The following is a 20,596-nucleotide window of genomic DNA, read 5'->3' as shown; positions in this document are numbered from 1 at the left end:
CATCTGATCGGATTATTGGTCTTCAATTATGTCTTTGTCCAGAAATGTATCAGATTTACAGGATGAATATGTTAACGGTTTTAACAGTTTGATTTAAATGAATCTACGGAAGCCCCAAAAGAGCTTCGGCTCAGCCTCTGGTGGCCAACGAGAATTTCAACCGACTGACTTCTGAAGATTAAACGGTGAAAACGTTCAGTTCTTAAATAGTAACAAATATTTAGATCAGAATTATGTATTATTATATAATCAATCAACAGCGTGACTCACTACGCTAAAATATAATTATATATTATATTTGTTTTATATATATTATAAAATACTTTTTTTAAACTAACTGAATTTCGATCTTCAGAGGATAAATTAGAGTTGTAAAGTTACAAGAATTATATTGAGATTAAACAAAATGTAGCCAGCGTGAATTTCGTGACTCCTGAAGTTCTTTTGGTTTAGTTAAATAAACATAAATAATTAACGTGTTTGTTAGTCATAATGCTAAACATTCTTTGAATATTTTAGATAATTAAATTTTCTTGTATTTGACTAACTTCTAATAGCCGCCGTTCATCTGCGTATCTTTTTTAACTAATTAAAACATAGTTGTTATAACAATAATTACACTTTAGAAACTTTTGGTGAGTTCAAAGATACTTTTTCGAAATGTACAGATTAGAAATTAAATAATTTGCTCAGGTTTTAAATCACAAAGAACATAAATGTACTGATCTCGTAATCAATAGTTTAAATGATCAGTTTAATTAAACAAATAAAAGTTGCTGGTCAAATCAAAACAATGAGAATGTAAATATTGATCAAAGACAAATATAATCTAATATTTTATATTATTCATGACATTTTATTTGTTGTAATTTAATATAACGAGTGAAGTCGAACTCTGATATTGTGAATCAGTCACAAGTAAAAGTGATTTTATTTATGGTAGTTTAGAGATGCTGATAAGTGAAGAAGTCCTAACTCACTGCTGGTAACATGTCTGCTTCTACACAACATTTATTATTCTGGTATTTTAGACATTCAGAGACTAAATGAGACCGTTGGTCCATAAAAGGATGAAGACGCAGCGATGGCACTGGCGTCTCCACTTCCCGTTTCCGGTTTCCTGTCGTACAAAAACACTTCGAGTCCCGTCGTCGTGGATAATATTGAAAAAAGAAAACCACGAGAGGAACGTGTCATTAAAAGAACCGCAGAACCTCTGAGTGAAGCAGCAAATATTTACAAGAACACGTTCTCCACTTCCTGGTCAGAGTTCAGCCAACCGCCTCTCACACCGGAGGTCACGTGACCTCGCACGCAGCGGGAAGGGAAGAAGAGGAGGCACTTCCTGAATGGCTGGTGTGTGTGTGTGTCCCCTCTGGAGCAGGCTGTGGGTGTTGGTCTCGGTCCGGCCACCAGGGGGCGCTGCTGCGTCTGGCCCGATGCAGGAGGCACTTGGTATGACGAGCAGCTCGGCTGCTACGTCATGAGGATGGGCTTCTGCCGCACCTCCAGGATGTCTGAGGAACCACGCCACATTACACCACATGCTATGACGTCACCACACGCTCCGACTCACGGTGACACGTGACCTCTGACCTGCGGTGATGCGGTGCAGCGGCAGCGTGACGTAGGTCAGGTGCGAGTACAACAGGAAGTAGTCGTCAGTTCGGTTCAGTTTGAGCCACGAGCCGACCAGAGAACGCCCGGTGCCCGAGAGAGAGCGAGAGCGCAGGTTAGAGGACGAGTGGAGGTCTGAGGAGGGGACAGGTCTCACCTTCATCACCATCATCATCATCACCACCTTCATCACCATCACCTTCATCACCACCTTCATCATCACCACTTTCATCACCATCATCACTATCACCACCTTCATCATCATCACCATCACCTTCATCATCATCACCTTCATCATCATCACTATAACCATCATCATCACTTCCAGAGCACCACACACACACTTAGTGGTTCCTTGGCGCTTCCTACCTGTCCCTTAGTGGTTCCTTGGTGCTTCCTACCTGTCCCTTAGTGGTTCCTTGGTGCTTCCTACCTGTCCCTTAGTGGTTCCTTGGTGCTTCCTACCTTCGTCCTCCTCCTCCCTGAAGAACTCCTCGCTGTCGTTGGCCGAGTGAGACTTCTTCATCTCTGCGTTTCGGTTTCGAGGAGCTTTGCGTCTGAGAGACGGCGAGAAGAAGGACGGCCGGGTCCTCTCCGGCGTGGGAGGCGTGCTGAAGGAGGTCACCTGGGGGGGGTGGCCCGTTAGGGACTGGACCACAGTCCTCTAGAGGGACTGGACCACAGTCCTCTAGAGGGACTGGACCACAGTCCTCGAGAGGGACTGGACCACAGTCCTCTAGAGGAACTGGACCACAGTCCTCGAGAGGGACTGGACCACAGTCCTCTAGAGGGACTGGACCACAGTCCTCGAGAGGGACTGGACCACAGTCCTCTAGAGGAACTGGACCACAGTCCTCGAGAGGGACTGGACCACAGTCCTCTAGAGGAACTGGACCACAGTCCTCGAGAGGGACTGGACCACAGTCCTCGAGAGGAACTGGACCACAGTCCTCTAGAGGGACTGGACCACAGTCCTCGAGAGGGACTGGACCACAGTCCTCTAGAGGGACTGGACCACAGTCCTCGAGAGGGACTGGACCACAGTCCTCGAGAGGGACTGGACCACAGTCCTCTAGAGGAACTGGACCACAGTCCTCTAGAGGGACTGGACCACAGTCCTCGAGAGGGACTGGACCACAGTCCTCTAGAGGAACTGGACCACAGTCCTCTAGAGGAACTGGACCACAGTCCTCGAGAGGGACTGGACCACAGTCCTCGAGAGGGACTGGACCACAGTCCTCGAGAGGGACTGGACCACAGTCCTCTAGAGGAACTGGACCACAGTCCTCTAGAGGGACTGGACCACAGTCCTCGAGAGGGACTGGACCACAGTCCTCTAGAGGAACTGGACCACAGTCCTCTAGAGGGACTGGACCACAGTCCTCGAGAGGGACTGGACCACAGTCCTCTAGAGGGACTGGACCACAGTCCTCGAGAGGGACTGGACCACAGTCCTCTAGAGGGACTGGACCACAGTCCTCGAGAGGAACTGGACCACAGTCCTCTAGAGGAACTGGACCACAGTCCTCTAGAGGGACTGGACCACAGTCCTCGAGAGGGACTGGACCACAGTCCTCGAGAGGGACTGGACCACAGTCCTCTAGAGGAACTGGACCACAGTCCTCGAGAGGGACTGGACCACAGTCCTCGAGAGGGACTGGACCACAGTCCTCGAGAGGGACTGGACCACAGTCCTCTAGAGGAACTGGACCACAGTCCTCTAGAGGAACTGGACCACAGTCCTCTAGAGGGACTGGACCACAGTCCTCGAGAGGGACTGGACCACAGTCCTCGAGAGGAACTGGACCACAGTCCTCGAGAGGAACTGGACCACAGTCCTCGAGAGGAACTGGACCACAGTCCTCGAGAGGGACTGGACCACAGTCCTCTAGAGTACTCCTCACTCCTCACTCCTCACTCCTCACTCCTCACTCCTCACTCCTCACTCCTCACTCCTCACTCCGGTGGGGTGCGTTTGTTGCGCTCACCCTCTCGGGCGAGGCCGGCTCCTCCTCGGTGTCTCCGGTCGGCACGCGGCTGACGGCCATCTCGGCGTGACCTTTGCCCTGCGGCCCCTTCATCCTCACGAACTCCATGTTGTTGTACTTGTAGAAGCCGAAAGACATCCGCTGGGCCATCTTAGCCGCTACGCTAACCTACAGCACACCACGGACTTTACTTAAAGGGACAGTAACATGTCAAAAACCTACATTTAGTTACATGTGTGTTTAATTATAGAGTTCTGTGTCAATAACACAATAAACAACTGCTATGTGACATTAGCCGTTAGCGTCAGCGATGGTTGAAGCTAGCACCAACAGGCTGCGCTGCTCCCAGGGCCTGCTAACAGTGTTAGCTAATGTTATTATTAAACAGTATTAGCATGCTACTGTTAGCATGCTGAGATACAGATAACAAGCCAACGCTTAACATGCTAACGCATGTTCTAGTAGCATTAGCTTTAACAGGATCATGTTTATATTGGTTTACATTTTAAATAAGATATATAAAATTAGTTAAATAAAAAGAATATAATCATGAAAATATAAAATAGCATCAGTAAATAATAATGCTATCGCTAGCAAATTAACATGCTACTGTTAGCATGTTGAGATGCTGCTGTTAGCATGTTAAGGCTATAGGAAGCTATGGAACATGCTAATGTTCCACATGAGTTGCCTTAGATTTCAATAAGTTGGTTATCGTAAACTCTGAATAATGAAGTCACGATATAACTAGCATTAGCATGTGAGCTCACGCGGTTGTCGTAGACCTTCTTCAGGGCCTCGTAGCGGATGGAGCCCTGGAAGATGACGCCCTGGAAGCTGTTGCTCTTGTCGCTCGCCACCAGCTCCACACACACCATCTCGCCCTCGCCCACCGTCATGTCGCTGAACACCTGCACGCACAACGCCAGCTTCAAACAAAACCTCCACGAATCGTCAGGTTCTCATCTCCCCGACGGTCCCTGAACACCTCGTGACAGTCTGATGCATGGGGGCGGTTACCTCCTCGAAGTTGTCGATCATGAAGAAGATGTTGGGGTAGCTCATCTTAGACTCCTCCCCTTTGCTGTCCATGGCGTGTTTACTGGGAGACGCGAAAACTTCCTGTGAACACAGTTCAGACGTGTGATACACCTGATACCTCATACCTGATGCTCATACCTGATGCTCATACCTGATACCTGATGCTCATACCTGATGCCTGATGCTCATACCTGATGCTCATGCCTGATGCTCATACCTGATACCTGATGCTCATGCCTGATGCTCATACCTGATGCCTGATGCTCATACCTGATGCTCATACCTGATACCTGATGCTCATACCTGATGCTCATACCTGATGCCTGATGCTCATACCTGATGCTCATGCCTGATGCCTGATGCTCATACCTGATACCTCATACCTGATGCTCATGCCTGATGCTCATACCTGATGCCTGATGCTCATACCTGATGCTCATACCTGATACCTGATGCTCATACCTGATACCTCATACCTGATGCTCATGCCTGATGCTCATACCTGATGCCTGATGCTCATACCTGATGCTCATACCTGATACCTGATGCTCATACCTGATGCCTCATACCTGATGCTCATACCTGATACCTGATGCTCATACCTGATGCTCATACCTGATGCTCATACCTGATACCTGATGCTCATACCTGATGCTCATACCTGATACCTGATGCTCATACCTGATACCTCATACCTGATGCTCATGCCTGATGCTCATACCTGATGCCTGATGCTCATACCTGATGCTCATACCTGATACCTGATGCTCATACCTGATGCTCATACCTGATACCTGATGCTCATACCTGATGCCTCATACCTGATGCTCATACCTGATACCTGATGCTCATACCTGATGCTCATACCTGATGCTCATACCTGATACCTGATGCTCATACCTGATGCTCATACCTGATACCTGATGCTCATACCTGATGCCTGATGCCTGATGCTCATACCTGATGCTCATACCTGATACCTGATGCTCATACCTGATACCTGATGCTCATACCTGATGCTCATACCTGATACCTGATGCTCATACCTGATGCTCATACCTGATGCTCATACCTGATACCTGATACCTGATGCTCATACCTGATGCTCATACCTGATGCCTGATGCCTGATGCTCATACCTGATGCTCATACCTGATGCTCATACCTGATACCTGATGCTCATACCTGATACCTGATGCTCATACCTGATACCTGATGCTCATACCTGATGCTCATACCTGATACCTGATGCTCATACCTGATGCTCATACCTGATGCTCATACCTGATACCTGATACCTGATGCTCATACCTGATGCTCATACCTGATACCTGATGCTCATACCTGATACCTGATGCTCATACCTGATGCTCATACCTGATACCTGATGCTCATACCTGATGCTCATACCTGATGCTCATACCTGATACCTGATACCTGATGCTCATACCTGATACCTGATGCTCATACCTGATGCCTGATACCTGATGCTCATACCTGATACCTGATGCTCATGCCTGATGCTCATACCTGATACCTGATGCTCATACCTGATGCCTGATGCTCATACCTGATACCTGATGCTCATACCTGATACCTGATGCTCATACCTGATGCTCATGCCTGATACCTGATGCTCATACCTGATGCCTGATACCTGATGCTCATACCTGATGCTCATACCTGATACCTGATGCTCATACCTGATACCTGATGCTCATACCTGATACCTGATGCTCATGCCTGATACCTGATGCTCATACCTGATGCCTGATACCTGATGCTCATACCTGATGCCTGATACCTGATGCTCATACCTGATGCCTGATACCTGATGCTCATACCTGATGCCTGATGCTCATGCCTGATACCTGATGCTCATACCTGATACCTGATGCTCATGCCTGATACCTGATGCTCATGCCTGATACCTGATGCTCATACCTGATACCCGATGCTCATACCTGATGCCTGATACCTGATGCTCATACCTGATACCTGATGCTCATACCTGATACCTGATGCTCATACCTGATACCTGATGCTCATGCCTGATGCTCATACCTGATACCTGATACCTGATGCTCATACCTGATACCTGATGCTCATACCTGATGCTCATACCTGATACCTGATGCTCATACCTGATGCTCATACATGATGCTCATACCTGATACCTGATGCTCATACCTGATGCCTGATACCTGATGCTCATACCTGATGCTCATACCTGATGCTCATACCTGATACCTGATGCTCATACCTGATGCTCATACCTGATACCTGATGCTCATACCTGATGCCTGATACCTGATGCTCATACCTGATGCTCATACCTGATACCTGATGCTCATACCTGATGCTCATACCTGATACCTGATGCTCATACCTGATGCTCATACCTGATACCTGATGCTCATACCTGATGCTCATACCTGATACCTGATGCTCATACCTGATACCTGATGCTCATACCTGATACCTGATGCTCATACCTGATGCCTGATACCTGATGCTCATACCTGATACCTGATGCTCATACCTGATACCTGATGCTCATACCTGATGCTCATACCTGATACCTGATGCTCATACCTGATACCTGATGCTCATACCTGATGCTCATACCTGATGCTCATACCTGATACCTGATGCTCATGCCTGATACCTGATGCTCATACCTGATGCCTGATGCTCATACCTGATGCTCATACCTGATGCTCATACCTGATACCTGATGCTCATACCTGATGCTCATACCTGATACCTGATGCTCATACCTGATGCTCATACCTGATACCTGATGCTCATACCTGATGCCTCATACCTGATGCTCATACCTGATACCTGATGCTCATACCTGATACCTGATGCTCATACCTGATACCTGATGCTCATACCTGATACCTGATGCTCATACCTGATGCTCATACCTGATACCTGATGCTCATACCTGATGCCTGATACCTGATGCTCATACCTGATGCTCATACCTGATACCTGATGCTCATACCTGATGCTCATACCTGATGCCTGATACCTGATGCTCATACCTGATACCTGATGCTCATACCTGATACCTGATGCTCATACCTGATACCTGATGCTCATACCTGATGCCTGATGCTCATACCTGATGCTCATACCTGATACCTGATGCTCATACCTGATGCTCATACCTGATACCTGATGCTCATACCTGATGCTCATACCTGATACCTGATGCTCATACCTGATGCCTGATGCTCATACCTGATGCTCATACCTGATGCTCATACCTGATACCTGATGCTCATACCTGATGCCTGATACCTGATGCTCATACCTGATGCTCATACCTGATACCTGATGCTCATACCTGATACCTGATGCTCATACCTGATACCTGATGCTCATACCTGATGCCTGATGCTCATACCTGATGCTCATACCTGATGCTCATACCTGATGCTCATACCTGATACCTGATGCTCATACCTGATACCTGATGCTCATACCTGATACCTGATGCTCATACCTGATACCTGATGCTCATACCTGATGCTCATACCTGATGCTCATACCTGATACCTGATGCTCATACCTGATGCTCATACCTGATACCTGATGCTCATACCTGATGCTCATGCCTGATACCTGATGCTCATACCTGATGCTCATACCTGATGCTCATGATGCTCATACCTGATGCTCATACCTGATACCTGATGCTCATACCTGATGCTCATACCTGATACCTGATGCTCATACCTGATGCCTGATGCTCATACCTGATGCTCATACCTGATGCTCATACCTGATACCTGATGCTCATACCTGATGCTCATACCTGATGCTCATACCTGATGCTCATACCTGATACCTGATGCTCATACCTGATGCTCATACCTGATGCTCATACCTGATACCTGATGCTCATACCTGATGCTCATACCTGATGCCTGATACCTGATGCTCATACCTGATACCTGATGCTCATACCTGATACCTGATGCTCATACCTGATACCTGATGCTCATACCTGATGCTCATACCTGATACCTGATACCTGATGCTCATACCTGATGCTCATACCTGATGCCTGATACCTGATGCTCATACCTGATGCTCATACCTGATGCTCATACCTGATACCTGATGCTCATACCTGATACCTGATGCTCATACCTGATGCTCATACCTGATACCTGATGCTCATACCTGATACCTGATGCTCATACCTGATACCTGATGCTCATACCTGATGCCTGATACCTGATGCTCATACCTGATACCTGATGCTCATACCTGATGCTCATACCTGATACCTGATGCTCATACCTGATACCTGATGCTCATACCTGATGCCTGATGCTCATACCTGATACCTGATACCTGATGCTCATACCTGATACCTGATGCTCATACCTGATGCCTGATACCTGATGCTCATACCTGATGCCTGATACCTGATGCTCATACCTGATACCTGATGCTCATACCTGATGCCTGATACCTGATGCTCATACCTGATGCTCATACCTGATACCTGATGCTCATACCTGATGCTCATACCTGATACCTGATGCTCATACCTGATACCTGATGCTCATACCTGATACCTGATGCTCATACCTGATACCTGATGCTCATACCTGATGCTCATACCTGATACCTGATACCTGATGCTCATACCTGATGCCTGATGCTCATACCTGATACCTGATGCTCATACCTGATACCTGATGCTCATACCTGATACCTGATGCTCATACCTGATGCTCATACCTGATGCCTGATACCTGATGCTCATACCTGATGCTCATACCTGATACCTGATGCTCATACCTGATGCTCATACCTGATGCTCATACCTGATGCCTGATGCTCATACCTGATGCTCATACCTGATGCCTGATGCTCATACCTGATACCTGATACCTGATGCTCATACCTGATACCTGATGCTCATACCTGATACCTGATACCTGATGCTCATACCTGATACCTGATGCTCATACCTGATACCTGATGCTCATACCTGATGCTCATACCTGATACCTGATGCTCATACCTGATGCTCATACCTGATGCTCATACCTGATACCTGATACCTGATGCTCATACCTGATACCTGATGCTCATACCTGATGCTCATACCTGATGCTCATACCTGATACCTGATGCTCATACCTGATGCTCATACCTGATACCTGATGCTCATACCTGATGCTCATACCTGATACCTGATACCTGATGCTCATACCTGATACCTGATGCTCATACCTGATGCTCATACCTGATACCTGATGCTCATACCTGATACCTGATGCTCATACCTGATGCCTGATACCTGATGCTCATACCTGATGCTCATACCTGATGCTCATACCTGATACCTGATGCTCATACCTGATGCTCATACCTGATACCTGATGCTCATACCTGATACCTGATGCTCATACCTGATACCTGATGCTCATACCTGATACCTGATGCTCATACCTGATGCTCATACCTGATACCTGATACCTGATGCTCATACCTGATACCTGATGCTCATACCTGATGCTCATACCTGATACCTGATACCTGATGCTCATACCTGATACCTGATGCTCATACCTGATACCTGATGCTCATACCTGATACCTGATGCTCATGCCTGATACCTGATGCTCATACCTGATGCTCATACCTCATACCTGATGCCTGATACCTGATGCTCATACCTGATACCTGATGCTCATACCTGATACCTGATGCTCATACCTGATACCTGATGCTCATACCTGATGCTCATACCTGATGCTCATACCTGATGCTCATACCTGATGCCTGATACCTGATACCTGATGCTCATACCTGATACCTGATGCTCATACCTGATACCTGATGCTCATACCTGATGCTCATACCTGATACCTGATGCTCATACCTGATACCTGATGCTCATACCTGATACCTGATGCTCATACCTGATGCCTCATGCCTGATGCCTGATACCTGATGCTCATACCTGATGCTCATACCTGATACCTGATGCTCATACCTGATGCTCATACCTGATGCTCATACCTGATACCTGATGCTCATACCTGATGCTCATACCTGATACCTGATGCCTGATGCCTGATACCTGATGCTCATACCTGATGCCTGATACCTGATGCTCATACCTGATGCTCATACCTGATACCTGATGCTCATACCTGATACCTCATACCTGATGCCTGATGCCTGATGCTCATACCTGATGCTCATACCTGATACCTGATGCTCATACCGATACCTGATGCTCATGCCTGATACCTGATACCTGATACCTGATGCTCATACCTGATACCTGATGCTCATACCTGATACCTGATGCTCATACCTGATGCTCATACCTGATACCTGATGCTCATACCTGATACCTGATGCTCATACCTGATGCTCATACCTGATACCTGATACCTGATGCTCATACCTGATACCTGATGCTCATACCTGATGCCTGATACCTGATGCTCATACCTGATGCCTGATACCTGATGCTCATACCTGATGCTCATACCTGATGCTCATACCTGATACCTGATGCTCATACCTGATACCTGATGCTCATACCTGATGCAGTGCCTGATACCCGATGCCTGATACCTGATGCCTGATGCCTGATGCTCATACCTGATGCTCATACCTGATACCTGATGCTCATACCTGATACCTGATGCTCATACCTGATGCCTGATACCTGATGCTCATACCTGATGCCTGATACCTGATGCTCATACCTGATGCTCATACCTGATACCTGATGCTCATGCCTGATACCTGATGCTCATACCTGATACCTGATGCTCATACCTGATGCTCATACCTGATGCCTGATGCTCATACCTGATACCTGATGCTCATACCTGATACCTGATGCTCATACCTGATGCTCATACCTGATACCCGATGCCTGATACCTGATGCTCATACCTGATGCTCATACCTGATACCTGATGCTCATACCTGATACCTGATGCTCATACCTGATGCTCATACCTGATACCTGATGCTCATACCTGATGCTCATACCTGATGCTCATACCTGATACCTGATGCTCATACCTGATACCTGATGCTCATGCCTGATACCTGATGCTCATACCTGATACCTGATGCTCATACCTGATACCTGATGCTCATACCTGATACCTGATGCTCATACCTGATGCTCATACCTGATACCTGATGCTCATACCTGATGCTCATACCTGATACCTGATGCTCATACCTGATACCTGATGCTCATACCTGATACCTGATGCTCATACCTGATACCTGATGCTCACCTGATGCTCATACCTGATGCTCATGCCGATGCCTGATACCTGATGCTCATACCTGATACCTGATGCTCATACCTGATGCTCATGCCTGATACCTGATGCTCATACCTGATACCTGATGCTCATGCCTGATACCTGATGCCTGATGCCCTGATGCACATACCTGATGCCTGATGCTCATACCTGATACCTGATGCTCATGCCTGATGCTCATACCTGATACCTGATGCTCATACCTGATACCTGATGCTCATACCTGATACCTGATGCTCATACCTGATACCTGATGCTCATACCTGATACCTGATGCTCATACCTGATGCTCATACCTGATACCTGATGCTCATACCTGATGCCTGATGCCTGATACCTGATGCTCATACCTGATACCTGATGCTCATACCTAATACCTGATGCACATACCTGATACCTGATGCTCATGCCTGATACCTGATGCTCATGCCTGATGCTCATGCCTGATGCTCATGCCTGATACCTGATACCTGATGCTCATACCTGATACCTGATGCTCATGCCTGATGCTCATGCCTGATACTCACACCTGATGTTCATACCTGACACTTCTTGCGGTGGATGTGGATGTCCCCGGCGTCTGAGCGCGTGCAGACTGCACACGTCACCACGTAGTCCAGCTGAGAGAGAACCTCATTATACACTGAGTATTTCTTCTTGGTAGTCTGTATACATTATTATATATACATTTACACACATATATTAGGGCTGTGAAACGATTAAAATTTTTAATCGGATTAATCACAGATTTCTGTGGATTAATCATGATTAATCACATATTTCCGATATTCTCGGTATATTTTGTGAGAACATAGAGATTTATGACAAAAGACGGATATATACATTTATACATTCTTCTATACAATGGTGCTGCAACTCAGCAGTTATTTAGCAGTTTTCTTCCATATGGAACATTAATACATCTTCATCCTAAACAGAATGTTTAACCCTCCTGTTACCTTTCGGGTCAATTTGACCCCATTCAATGTTTAATGTCGGTGTTCTTTGGGGTCAATTTGACCCCAGGCTGTTTTTCACTGTGTCAAACATATAAGAAATATCAACTTTTTTTATTTATTTAAAGGGCTATTTAGGTAGTCAACAAACAAACATAAAGTACCTCACACTTAAACTTGGGAAGCAATATTAATTCTAATAATTTTCTGGAGGTTTTAATTGCTGGGGTCAAATTGACCCTGAGGGTAAATTATGTTAGTAAATGTAAAGGTAACAGGAGGGTTAAACAGAACATGTTTCTCTTGTTTGTCAACCATTAACTCCACCATGATACAATCTAAAGGCCTCTAGTCTTCCTCTAGCAGCTGCTGAGGCAAACTGACTGTGTGGGTTTTCTTCATGAACTGGGCCGTGATGAAAGGGACGGCGGGGACACCGCCGCAAAGCTGAAACCTCACCGCCCGGACAGGTGGACAGATTCACAAGTGACTTTTTTGCTCGGCGCGCGGAGCTCTGTGGCGCGAGACGGAGCTCGAAGTGTTAACGCGCGAAGAGACAGATGACATGCTGCTAGATACGATCAATGCGTAGTTAATAAAAGAACAAAGACGTGCTCTAGAGAACATGTCAGGGGGCCAATCTCTTTAATGTCATTGATCTACCGACACTACGCCGCGATCGACTGGCAGGTCGCGATCGACGTGTTGAGACCCTGATCTACAGGAAGTAAAAGTCGTAACAAGGTTTCCGGAGGTGAACCTGCGGAAGGATCATTACCGATGAACAGACCGTCTGCATGAGAGCGGACAGAGTTCAGATTGAAGTGGTGGATTGGAAGCTCATTTTGCAAGTGACTTTTCTTTTGTCCCGATGTGCGCGCACACGCCGGCATCCGAGCTCTGCGGTGCGCGAGACGGAGATCGGAGTCGTGTTAACGCGACACTAGAGACAGAATGACATGCTGCTGGAGAGACGACCAACAACAGACGGATTGGAAGCTCATTCTGCGCATGCATTAAATGCGTTAAAAAAAATAACGAAGTTAAACCTGTAATTGAATTAACGCGTTATTTTTCACAGCACTAACATATATACATATATACACACATATATATATATATATATATATAAACATATATATGTGTGTGTATATATATACACATATATATATAAACTAGGGTTGTCAATCGATTAAAAAGAATTAACTAATTAATCGCACATTTTGAAATTCATTAATCGCGATTAAAAGTTAAAAGTTCATTCTTTTTAAAGACCAAACTTCACACAGAGCTGTGTTTTCAAAGAGGCTCCTACCTATAAAGTGCCAGCGAGGTATTTAATATTGTGGATGATAAATAGTTTCTTCAGTGAAACATCAGATTAGTAAAAAAAAAGAAGTATATTGAGACCCCATTGGTCCTGTCATCTTTACCACTGAGCAGCAGAACCAGTGGCCTTGGTGACTGACTGACATTCACATATGTCACGTTAACCCTCTGGAGGCTGGGGGCATTTTATACATTTTACAAAAACATGTAAATTCACCTTTTAAAGGCGTTTTCATATGACACACCCCACGTGTTATACATCAAACATTCCAGAACAATCTCAGCTCTATAATTAGGCTCATTGTCCTGGTGCCGTGTTCTCTGCTCTCTGACTGACAGGCTGCTAATGAGCCTCACCTGTGAGGTGGGAGGTCCTTTGTGATTTACTGAGTGTTCATTGGTTGTTTTTTCCCCAAAATGTTGACAGACAAACGGATTGACCAATCACGGTGAAGGTTTCGTGTGACGAGTTCTTTCCGCGCCGCGTCCCCCGACACGTCGCCCCTCCGTTCCTCTGTGTGTCAGAGGGGGAGACGGAGGAAGGAGGAGCAGGAGGAAACCCGACTGATTCATCCACGAGTTAAACTGATTTATGATCCTTATTTTCGCGGAGAATTAATTGTTTTAAAAATGGAAACAGTGTTAAACCGCACTGCCGCGGTTTGACACTCGGTTTGAGTGTAAAAACTTCAACGAACACCGGAAGTAAACAAAGTTGCGTTAAAATATTTTAGTGCGTTAACGCAGCCAAATTAATCGCATAGATTAACGCGTTAACGCTGACAGCCCTAATATATATACATATATATGTATATAAACATATCACCTTCTGTAAGACGAGGTTCAGGTAGACGCTCTCCTCCCAGTCCATGTCGGGGTCCCCGAGGCCAGGCAGCTTCTTGGAGTCTCTCCTGTAGACCTCCACCTCCACCTGCCACACACACACATATCAGACTGTGTGTGTGTGTGTGTGCGTCCTCTTTACAGAGCACCTCACATTAAAAGCATCTTGTATTGCGTAACGTTGTGACTGCAGCAGAACGTGTGTGTGATGAACAGAACCGCGGTTCTCCCATGGAACCCGACTGAGGAACGCTCGCCACCTTCTTGCCGTCGTTGTTGTTGTTGACGCCGTCGCCCGCGGCGCCGTCGTAGGCCGGCCTCCTGCGCACGTAGAACAGCATGTCGTCCTGCACCAGGCTGCCGGGGGAGAACCGCTCCATGAAGTACGTGGAGAACATGCAGGTCCAGAACACGATGCGGTCGTCCTGGAAGCCGCCTGGGGAACACGGAACACACGGAACCGTGAACACGGGAACACGGGGAACCGGGAACACACGGGGAACCGGGAACACACGGGGAACCGTGAACACGGGAACACGGGGAACCGGGAACACATGGGGAACCGGGAACACACGGGGAACCGGGAACACACGGGGAACACACGGAACCGTGAACACGGGGAACCTCCTAAAGAACCACTAATTGTATTCTGACTGGCGCGGCTGTGTCCAGACGCCGTCGAGGTAGCTCCGCGGAGATTGTGCGCTCTTTTAGTTTTTGTGTTTATTTTTAATGTTTTCTTTGCCACAAACACATCGGCACTAACAGCATACGACCGCAGCACACTTTTGGACATAAACTTTTGCGCAAAACAAGGGTTTTTGTCCACTTTTTCCATCGATCCAGCGTGGCCGGCAGAGATCGTACGAGCGAACCACATCAACAACAGTGGAGCCGCTACTACGGGGAGACGACGAAAACATCGAGGGAAACGGAGCGAATTCGAACAGACTGAGAGTTCAAGCCCACCGTCCACCTCTGCCCAGCATCCTTCTTGCTAACGTCCAGTCTATGGAAAATAAGATGGATGATGTTAGGGCAAGGATCAGATTCCAACGGGACATGAGGGACTGTAACATCTTTTGTCTGACGGAAACATGGCTGACCCGCTGGTGCCGGATCGAGTCATATGCCCAACCGAGTCCTTCTCTGTTTTCCGTGCAGACAGAACGGAAGAGTCTGGTAAATCTAAGGGTGGAGGGTTTGCTTCATGACTAACAACATGTGGTGCGACCCCAAGAACATTAAGACTCTTTCTCGTTCCTGCTCGAACCTGGAACATCTGACGATCTCATGCCGTCCATTCTACCTTCCCGGGAGTTCAGCTCGGTCATCACCACAGCCGCTACATACCACCACAAGCGGACACCGACGTAGCACTATCGGACCTACATGATGTGTTATGTCGGCATCAGAACAAGTATCCCGACGCGGCTGTGGTGGTGGCTGGGGACTTTAATAGGGCAAACCTAAAAAGTCATGCCGAACTTTCACCAGCACATTACGTGTGCTACCAGAGGAAAGAACGTTGGACCACTGCTATACGCCATTCAAGAGAGGCTACAAGGCTGTCTCTCTCCTCCGCTCGAAAATCAGACCATGCCGCCATTTTTCTGCTTCCGGTACCGCAAAAGATCGCGGGAAGCGGTAGTGACGAGGAACGTGAAGCGGTGGTCTGACCAATCAGAGGCTGAGCTACAGGACGCTCTGCGTGTCGTCGACTGGGACATGATCCAATCCAGTTCCAGTGACGCCAGCGAGTTTGGAAGTAGCAATGAGCCTCATAGCAACGCTGGCGGACACCATCGCCCCACGGTAAAAGTTAGGGTCTTTCCTAACCAAAAGCCGTGGGTTGATAGATCCATCCGTGAAGCTGTGAACGCCTGCACTGCTGCCTATAACTCCGGTCTTGTATCCGCAACATGGACGAGTACAAGGCAGCGGTCTATGGACTGAGGAGGGCGGTGAAGGAAGCCAAGAGGAGGTACCGAGACAGAGTGGAATCACAGATGGAGCAGCGCGACACCAGGCGCCTATGGCAGGGGCTACGGACTATCACAGACTACCAGAGCAGACCCCGCTATGGTGAGTGCCGACGCATCCCTAGCGGACGACCTGAACTCATTTTATGCACGGTTTGAGGCTAGCAACAACAGCGCTAGCTCGCCGCTAACAACAACACCGTTAGCGTAGCCGAGGTGAGTTCTACCGCTGGGGATGAACACACTCTCTGTGACCGAGCACAGTGTGAGGAGGGCTCTGTTGAGGGTGAACACCAGGAAAGCTGCAGGTCCAGATGGCATATCTGGGCGAGTACTGAAGACCTGTGCTAATCAGCTAGCAGCAGTGTTCACCACAATATTCACCCTCTCCTGGCTGAGTCCGTGGTCCCCGCCTGCTTCAAGAGATCCACTATTGTCCCTGTGCCCAAGAATGCTTCTCCAGCATGTATGAATGACTACCGACCGTGGCCCTCACCTCGGTGGTCATGAAATGCTGAGAGGCTGATAAAGGACTACATCTGCGCCTTCCTCCCTTCCTCCATGGACCCGCTGCAGTTTGCTTATCGCCCAAACAGATCCACAGATGATGCTGTCTCCCAGGTACTGCACACCACACTCTCTCATCTGGACAGCCAGAGGGGGGGCTATGTGAGACTGCTGTTCATTGATTATAGTTCAGCTTTCAACACCATAGTCCCTCCAGACTGGCCGGCAAGCTGATTGAGCTGGGACTGAACACCCCTGTGTGCTTGGATCCTGGACTTCCTGACCGCCAGGCCACAGGTGGTCAGGGTGGGCAGACACACCTCCAAATCCCTCACCCTGAACACAGGATCCCCAGGGTTGCGCCTCAGCCCCTACTGTACTCCCTGTACACACATGACTGTGTGGCCAGGTTCAGCTCCAACACCATCATCAAGTTTGTGGATGACACAGTGGTGGTGGGCCTGATCTCCGACAACGACGAGAAGGCCTACCTGGAGGAAGTTGCTGATCTGTCACTCTGGTGCCAGGACAACAGCCTCATCATGAATGTCACCAAAACTAAGGAGCTGATTGTGGACTTTAGGAGGGTACAACAACAGAGGACGTACTCACCACTGGGGATTAACGGGACTACTGTGGAGAGGGTGAGCGGTATAAATACCTGGGAGTCCACATCACCGAGGATCTGACATGGTCAACGAACACAGACACTCTGGTGAGAAAGGCAAGGCAGCGCCTACCACCTCAGGCAGCTGAGGAAATTTAAAGTTTCCCAGAGGATCCTTCAGTCCTTCTACTCTGGAGCTGTAGAGAGCCCTGACAGGAAGCATCACAGCCTGGTTTGGCAACTGCTCCGCTCAGGACAGGAAGGCTCTGCAGAGAGTAGTGCGTCGGCTGAGCGCACTATTGGAACCACACTCCCACCCTGCAGGACTTGTACACCAGGAGGTGCAGAACCAGAGCCGGCAGGATCATGAAGGATCCTCACCACCCCAACAACAGACTGTTTCAGCTGCTGCGGTCAGGCAGGCGCCCGTAGTCACGCTGCAAGAACAGAGAGACTGAGACGGAGTTTCTTTCCTCAGGCCATCAGGACTGTGAACTCCGACCTCACCAGGACCCCCACATAGACCCACACACACACACACACACACACACACACACACTTACTGTAAATATTGTGTTGTTTTTTATTGTAAATAGTGTGTACTTGTTGCCCTTGCACATTCCTGCTGAGCATTGCCACTTTCATTTCACTGCACACCCTGTGTGTGTATGTGACAAATAAAACATCTTGAATCTTGAATCTTGACTTGGAGCACAGTACTTGTACTCTGAGGTACGTGTACTCTGAGGTACGTGTACTCTGTGGTACGTGTACTCTGAGGTACGTGTACTCTGTGGTACGTGTACTCTGTGGTACTCTGAGGCACGTGTACTCTGAGGCACGTACTCTGTGGCACGTGTACCTGTGGCACGTGTACTCTGTGGCACGTGTACTCTGAGGCACGTGTACCTGTGGCACGTGTACCTGAGGCACGTGTACTCTGTGGTACGTGTACTCTGAGGTACGTGTACTCTGTGGTACGTGTACTCTGTGGTACGTGTACTCTGAGGTACGTGTACTCTGTGGTACGTGTACTCTGAGGTACGTGTACTCTGTGGTACGTGTACTCTGTGGTACGTGTACTCTGAGGTACGTGTACTCTGATTGGAGCACAGTACCTGTACAGGTGATCAGAGGACTGAGTACCTCGTCCCGTCAGAAGATATCGATCTTCATTTTGATCACATCAGTGAACACAAACAGGACTGTGAGTTCCGAGCCTCCACTTTGACCCTGAACGCCGCACTCTGAAGTCACTTCGTTATGTTTAATTAAATCAGTTTGATTACACGCGAGGGGGCAGAGTGTGTAGCCCCGGCCCGGTGGACCCGGTTGGACCGGACCCGGTTCCGCTCACCCAGCCCGCTGGTCTCCTGCCGGACGCTGAGCCGGTTCCGCTCGTCCGTGATGGCCTTCAGCATCTCCCGCAGAGACCCGTCCGGCTCTCCGCGCGCCTCCTCGGGCCCGACGGCCTGACACGAACCGGGGAAGGACGCCATCTCCGCGCCGGGATCATGACAGTGTGCACCGGGAGGGGCGGAGTGGGGGGGACGCCGAGGAGCCTCCCCTCCGGGTCTTCCCTCGGACCCCGATGCAGGTCCGTGCGCCGCCGGGGCCGGTGCGTGCTCTGCCGTGCTGCTGGGGAAAGGGGCCGGTCGGTCGAGTAGCTGCTGGGGGAGACTCCGGTCCTTCTGTTGTGCAGATCAGCTGGAAACACCCCTCACACTTCCGGTATCAACACGAGGCTCTTAAAGGGACAGAGCGTCTGACAGGTGTCACAGATAAAACGGTCCCCGGCGCGTTCAGTGACCCGCCGCAGAAACCCTGTGCAGTTAAAACGTTGTTTATAATAGATTACCACGGGCTAAAAAGTAAAAGGTAAATGTCTTTGTTGTTTTTATATACATTTATTTAGAGTTTATAAATATGTATTGAAGCATTTAAATGTAGCTTTTTGAGTTATATATTTTTTGTTAAGAATTATATTATGAATATTTTTATCGTTCTATATCAAATGTTGTAAATTATGAAAAATTATAACAAATAAATCTTTTGATACATTACAGAACTATTCCAGGATCGGAATCTGCTTTATACGATTTAACTCGAAAGTACAGATATGAATATAATATTATTTATAGGAAAGATATATTTATATATTTATATACAGTTATTAATTGTTGATCTCCTCCGGCGCTGAGCGAGTCATGAATCAGGCGCACCCATTTCAGCATGACTACTAACGGTGGGCGTCAGAAGGATAGTCCCCGCCCGGCTTGAGTGATATAAACCCCGCCCCTGTAAATCCGTTGAGGTTTGAACGAGCTTCCGGTCGAACCGCGAGCTCACGGTGGTTGACTAACGGTCCGTTCTGAGACCGGAATGTTCC

General features: G+C 48.0%; 1 protein-coding gene across 4 annotated transcripts; it reads right to left on the bottom strand.

The window, feature by feature from the left end:
- Positions 1–14: 14 nt before the first annotated feature.
- kiaa0930 lies at positions 15–19,931 on the bottom strand. 4 transcript variants are annotated; one of them, XR_008833024.1, is made up of 10 exons: positions 19,565–19,931; positions 15,372–15,547; positions 15,095–15,199; positions 12,526–12,603; positions 4,626–4,727; positions 4,376–4,516; positions 3,606–3,773; positions 2,051–2,242; positions 1,597–1,752; positions 15–1,517 (listed from the first exon to the last, which is right to left on the bottom strand). XR_008833024.1 is itself a non-coding variant. In XM_056424847.1 (10 exons), the coding sequence occupies exons 1-10, from the start codon at positions 19,704–19,706 to the stop codon at positions 1,477–1,479; spliced, it is 1,269 nt and encodes a 422-aa protein (XP_056280822.1). In that variant the 5' UTR covers positions 19,707–19,929; the 3' UTR covers positions 15–1,476. The 4 variants fall into 4 exon arrangements, 3 of the variants coding, with proteins under 3 accessions (XP_056280822.1, XP_056280823.1, XP_056280824.1); XM_056424847.1 differs by having other exon boundaries at positions 2,083–2,242; positions 19,565–19,929; XM_056424848.1 differs by lacking the exon at positions 1,597–1,752.
- Between the last annotated feature and the right edge of the window lie 665 nt (positions 19,932–20,596).

Source organism: Pseudoliparis swirei, chromosome 10 (assembly GCF_029220125.1).
Source record: "Pseudoliparis swirei isolate HS2019 ecotype Mariana Trench chromosome 10, NWPU_hadal_v1, whole genome shotgun sequence".
In the NCBI taxonomy this organism is placed as follows: Eukaryota; Metazoa; Chordata; class Actinopteri; order Perciformes; family Liparidae; genus Pseudoliparis; species Pseudoliparis swirei.
Note: the sequence above shows the minus strand (reverse complement) of the source record. Positions and strands in the feature narration are given on the sequence as shown.

Bases quoted from the DNA above. Each gene is read 5' to 3' on its own strand.
- kiaa0930 (XM_056424847.1), bottom strand. From the start codon at position 19,706: ATGGCGTCCTTCCCCGGTTCGTGTCAGGCCGTCGGGCCCGAGGAGGCG. The intron at 12,604-15,094 runs GTGATATGTTTA...GTTCTCTCTCAG, and splicing joins TGAACCTCGTCTTACAGAAG to CTGGACTACGTGGTGACGTG. The intron at 1,518-1,596 runs GTCAGAGGTCAC...GTGGTTCCTCAG, and splicing joins GCTGCACCGCATCACCGCAG to ACATCCTGGAGGTGCGGCAG.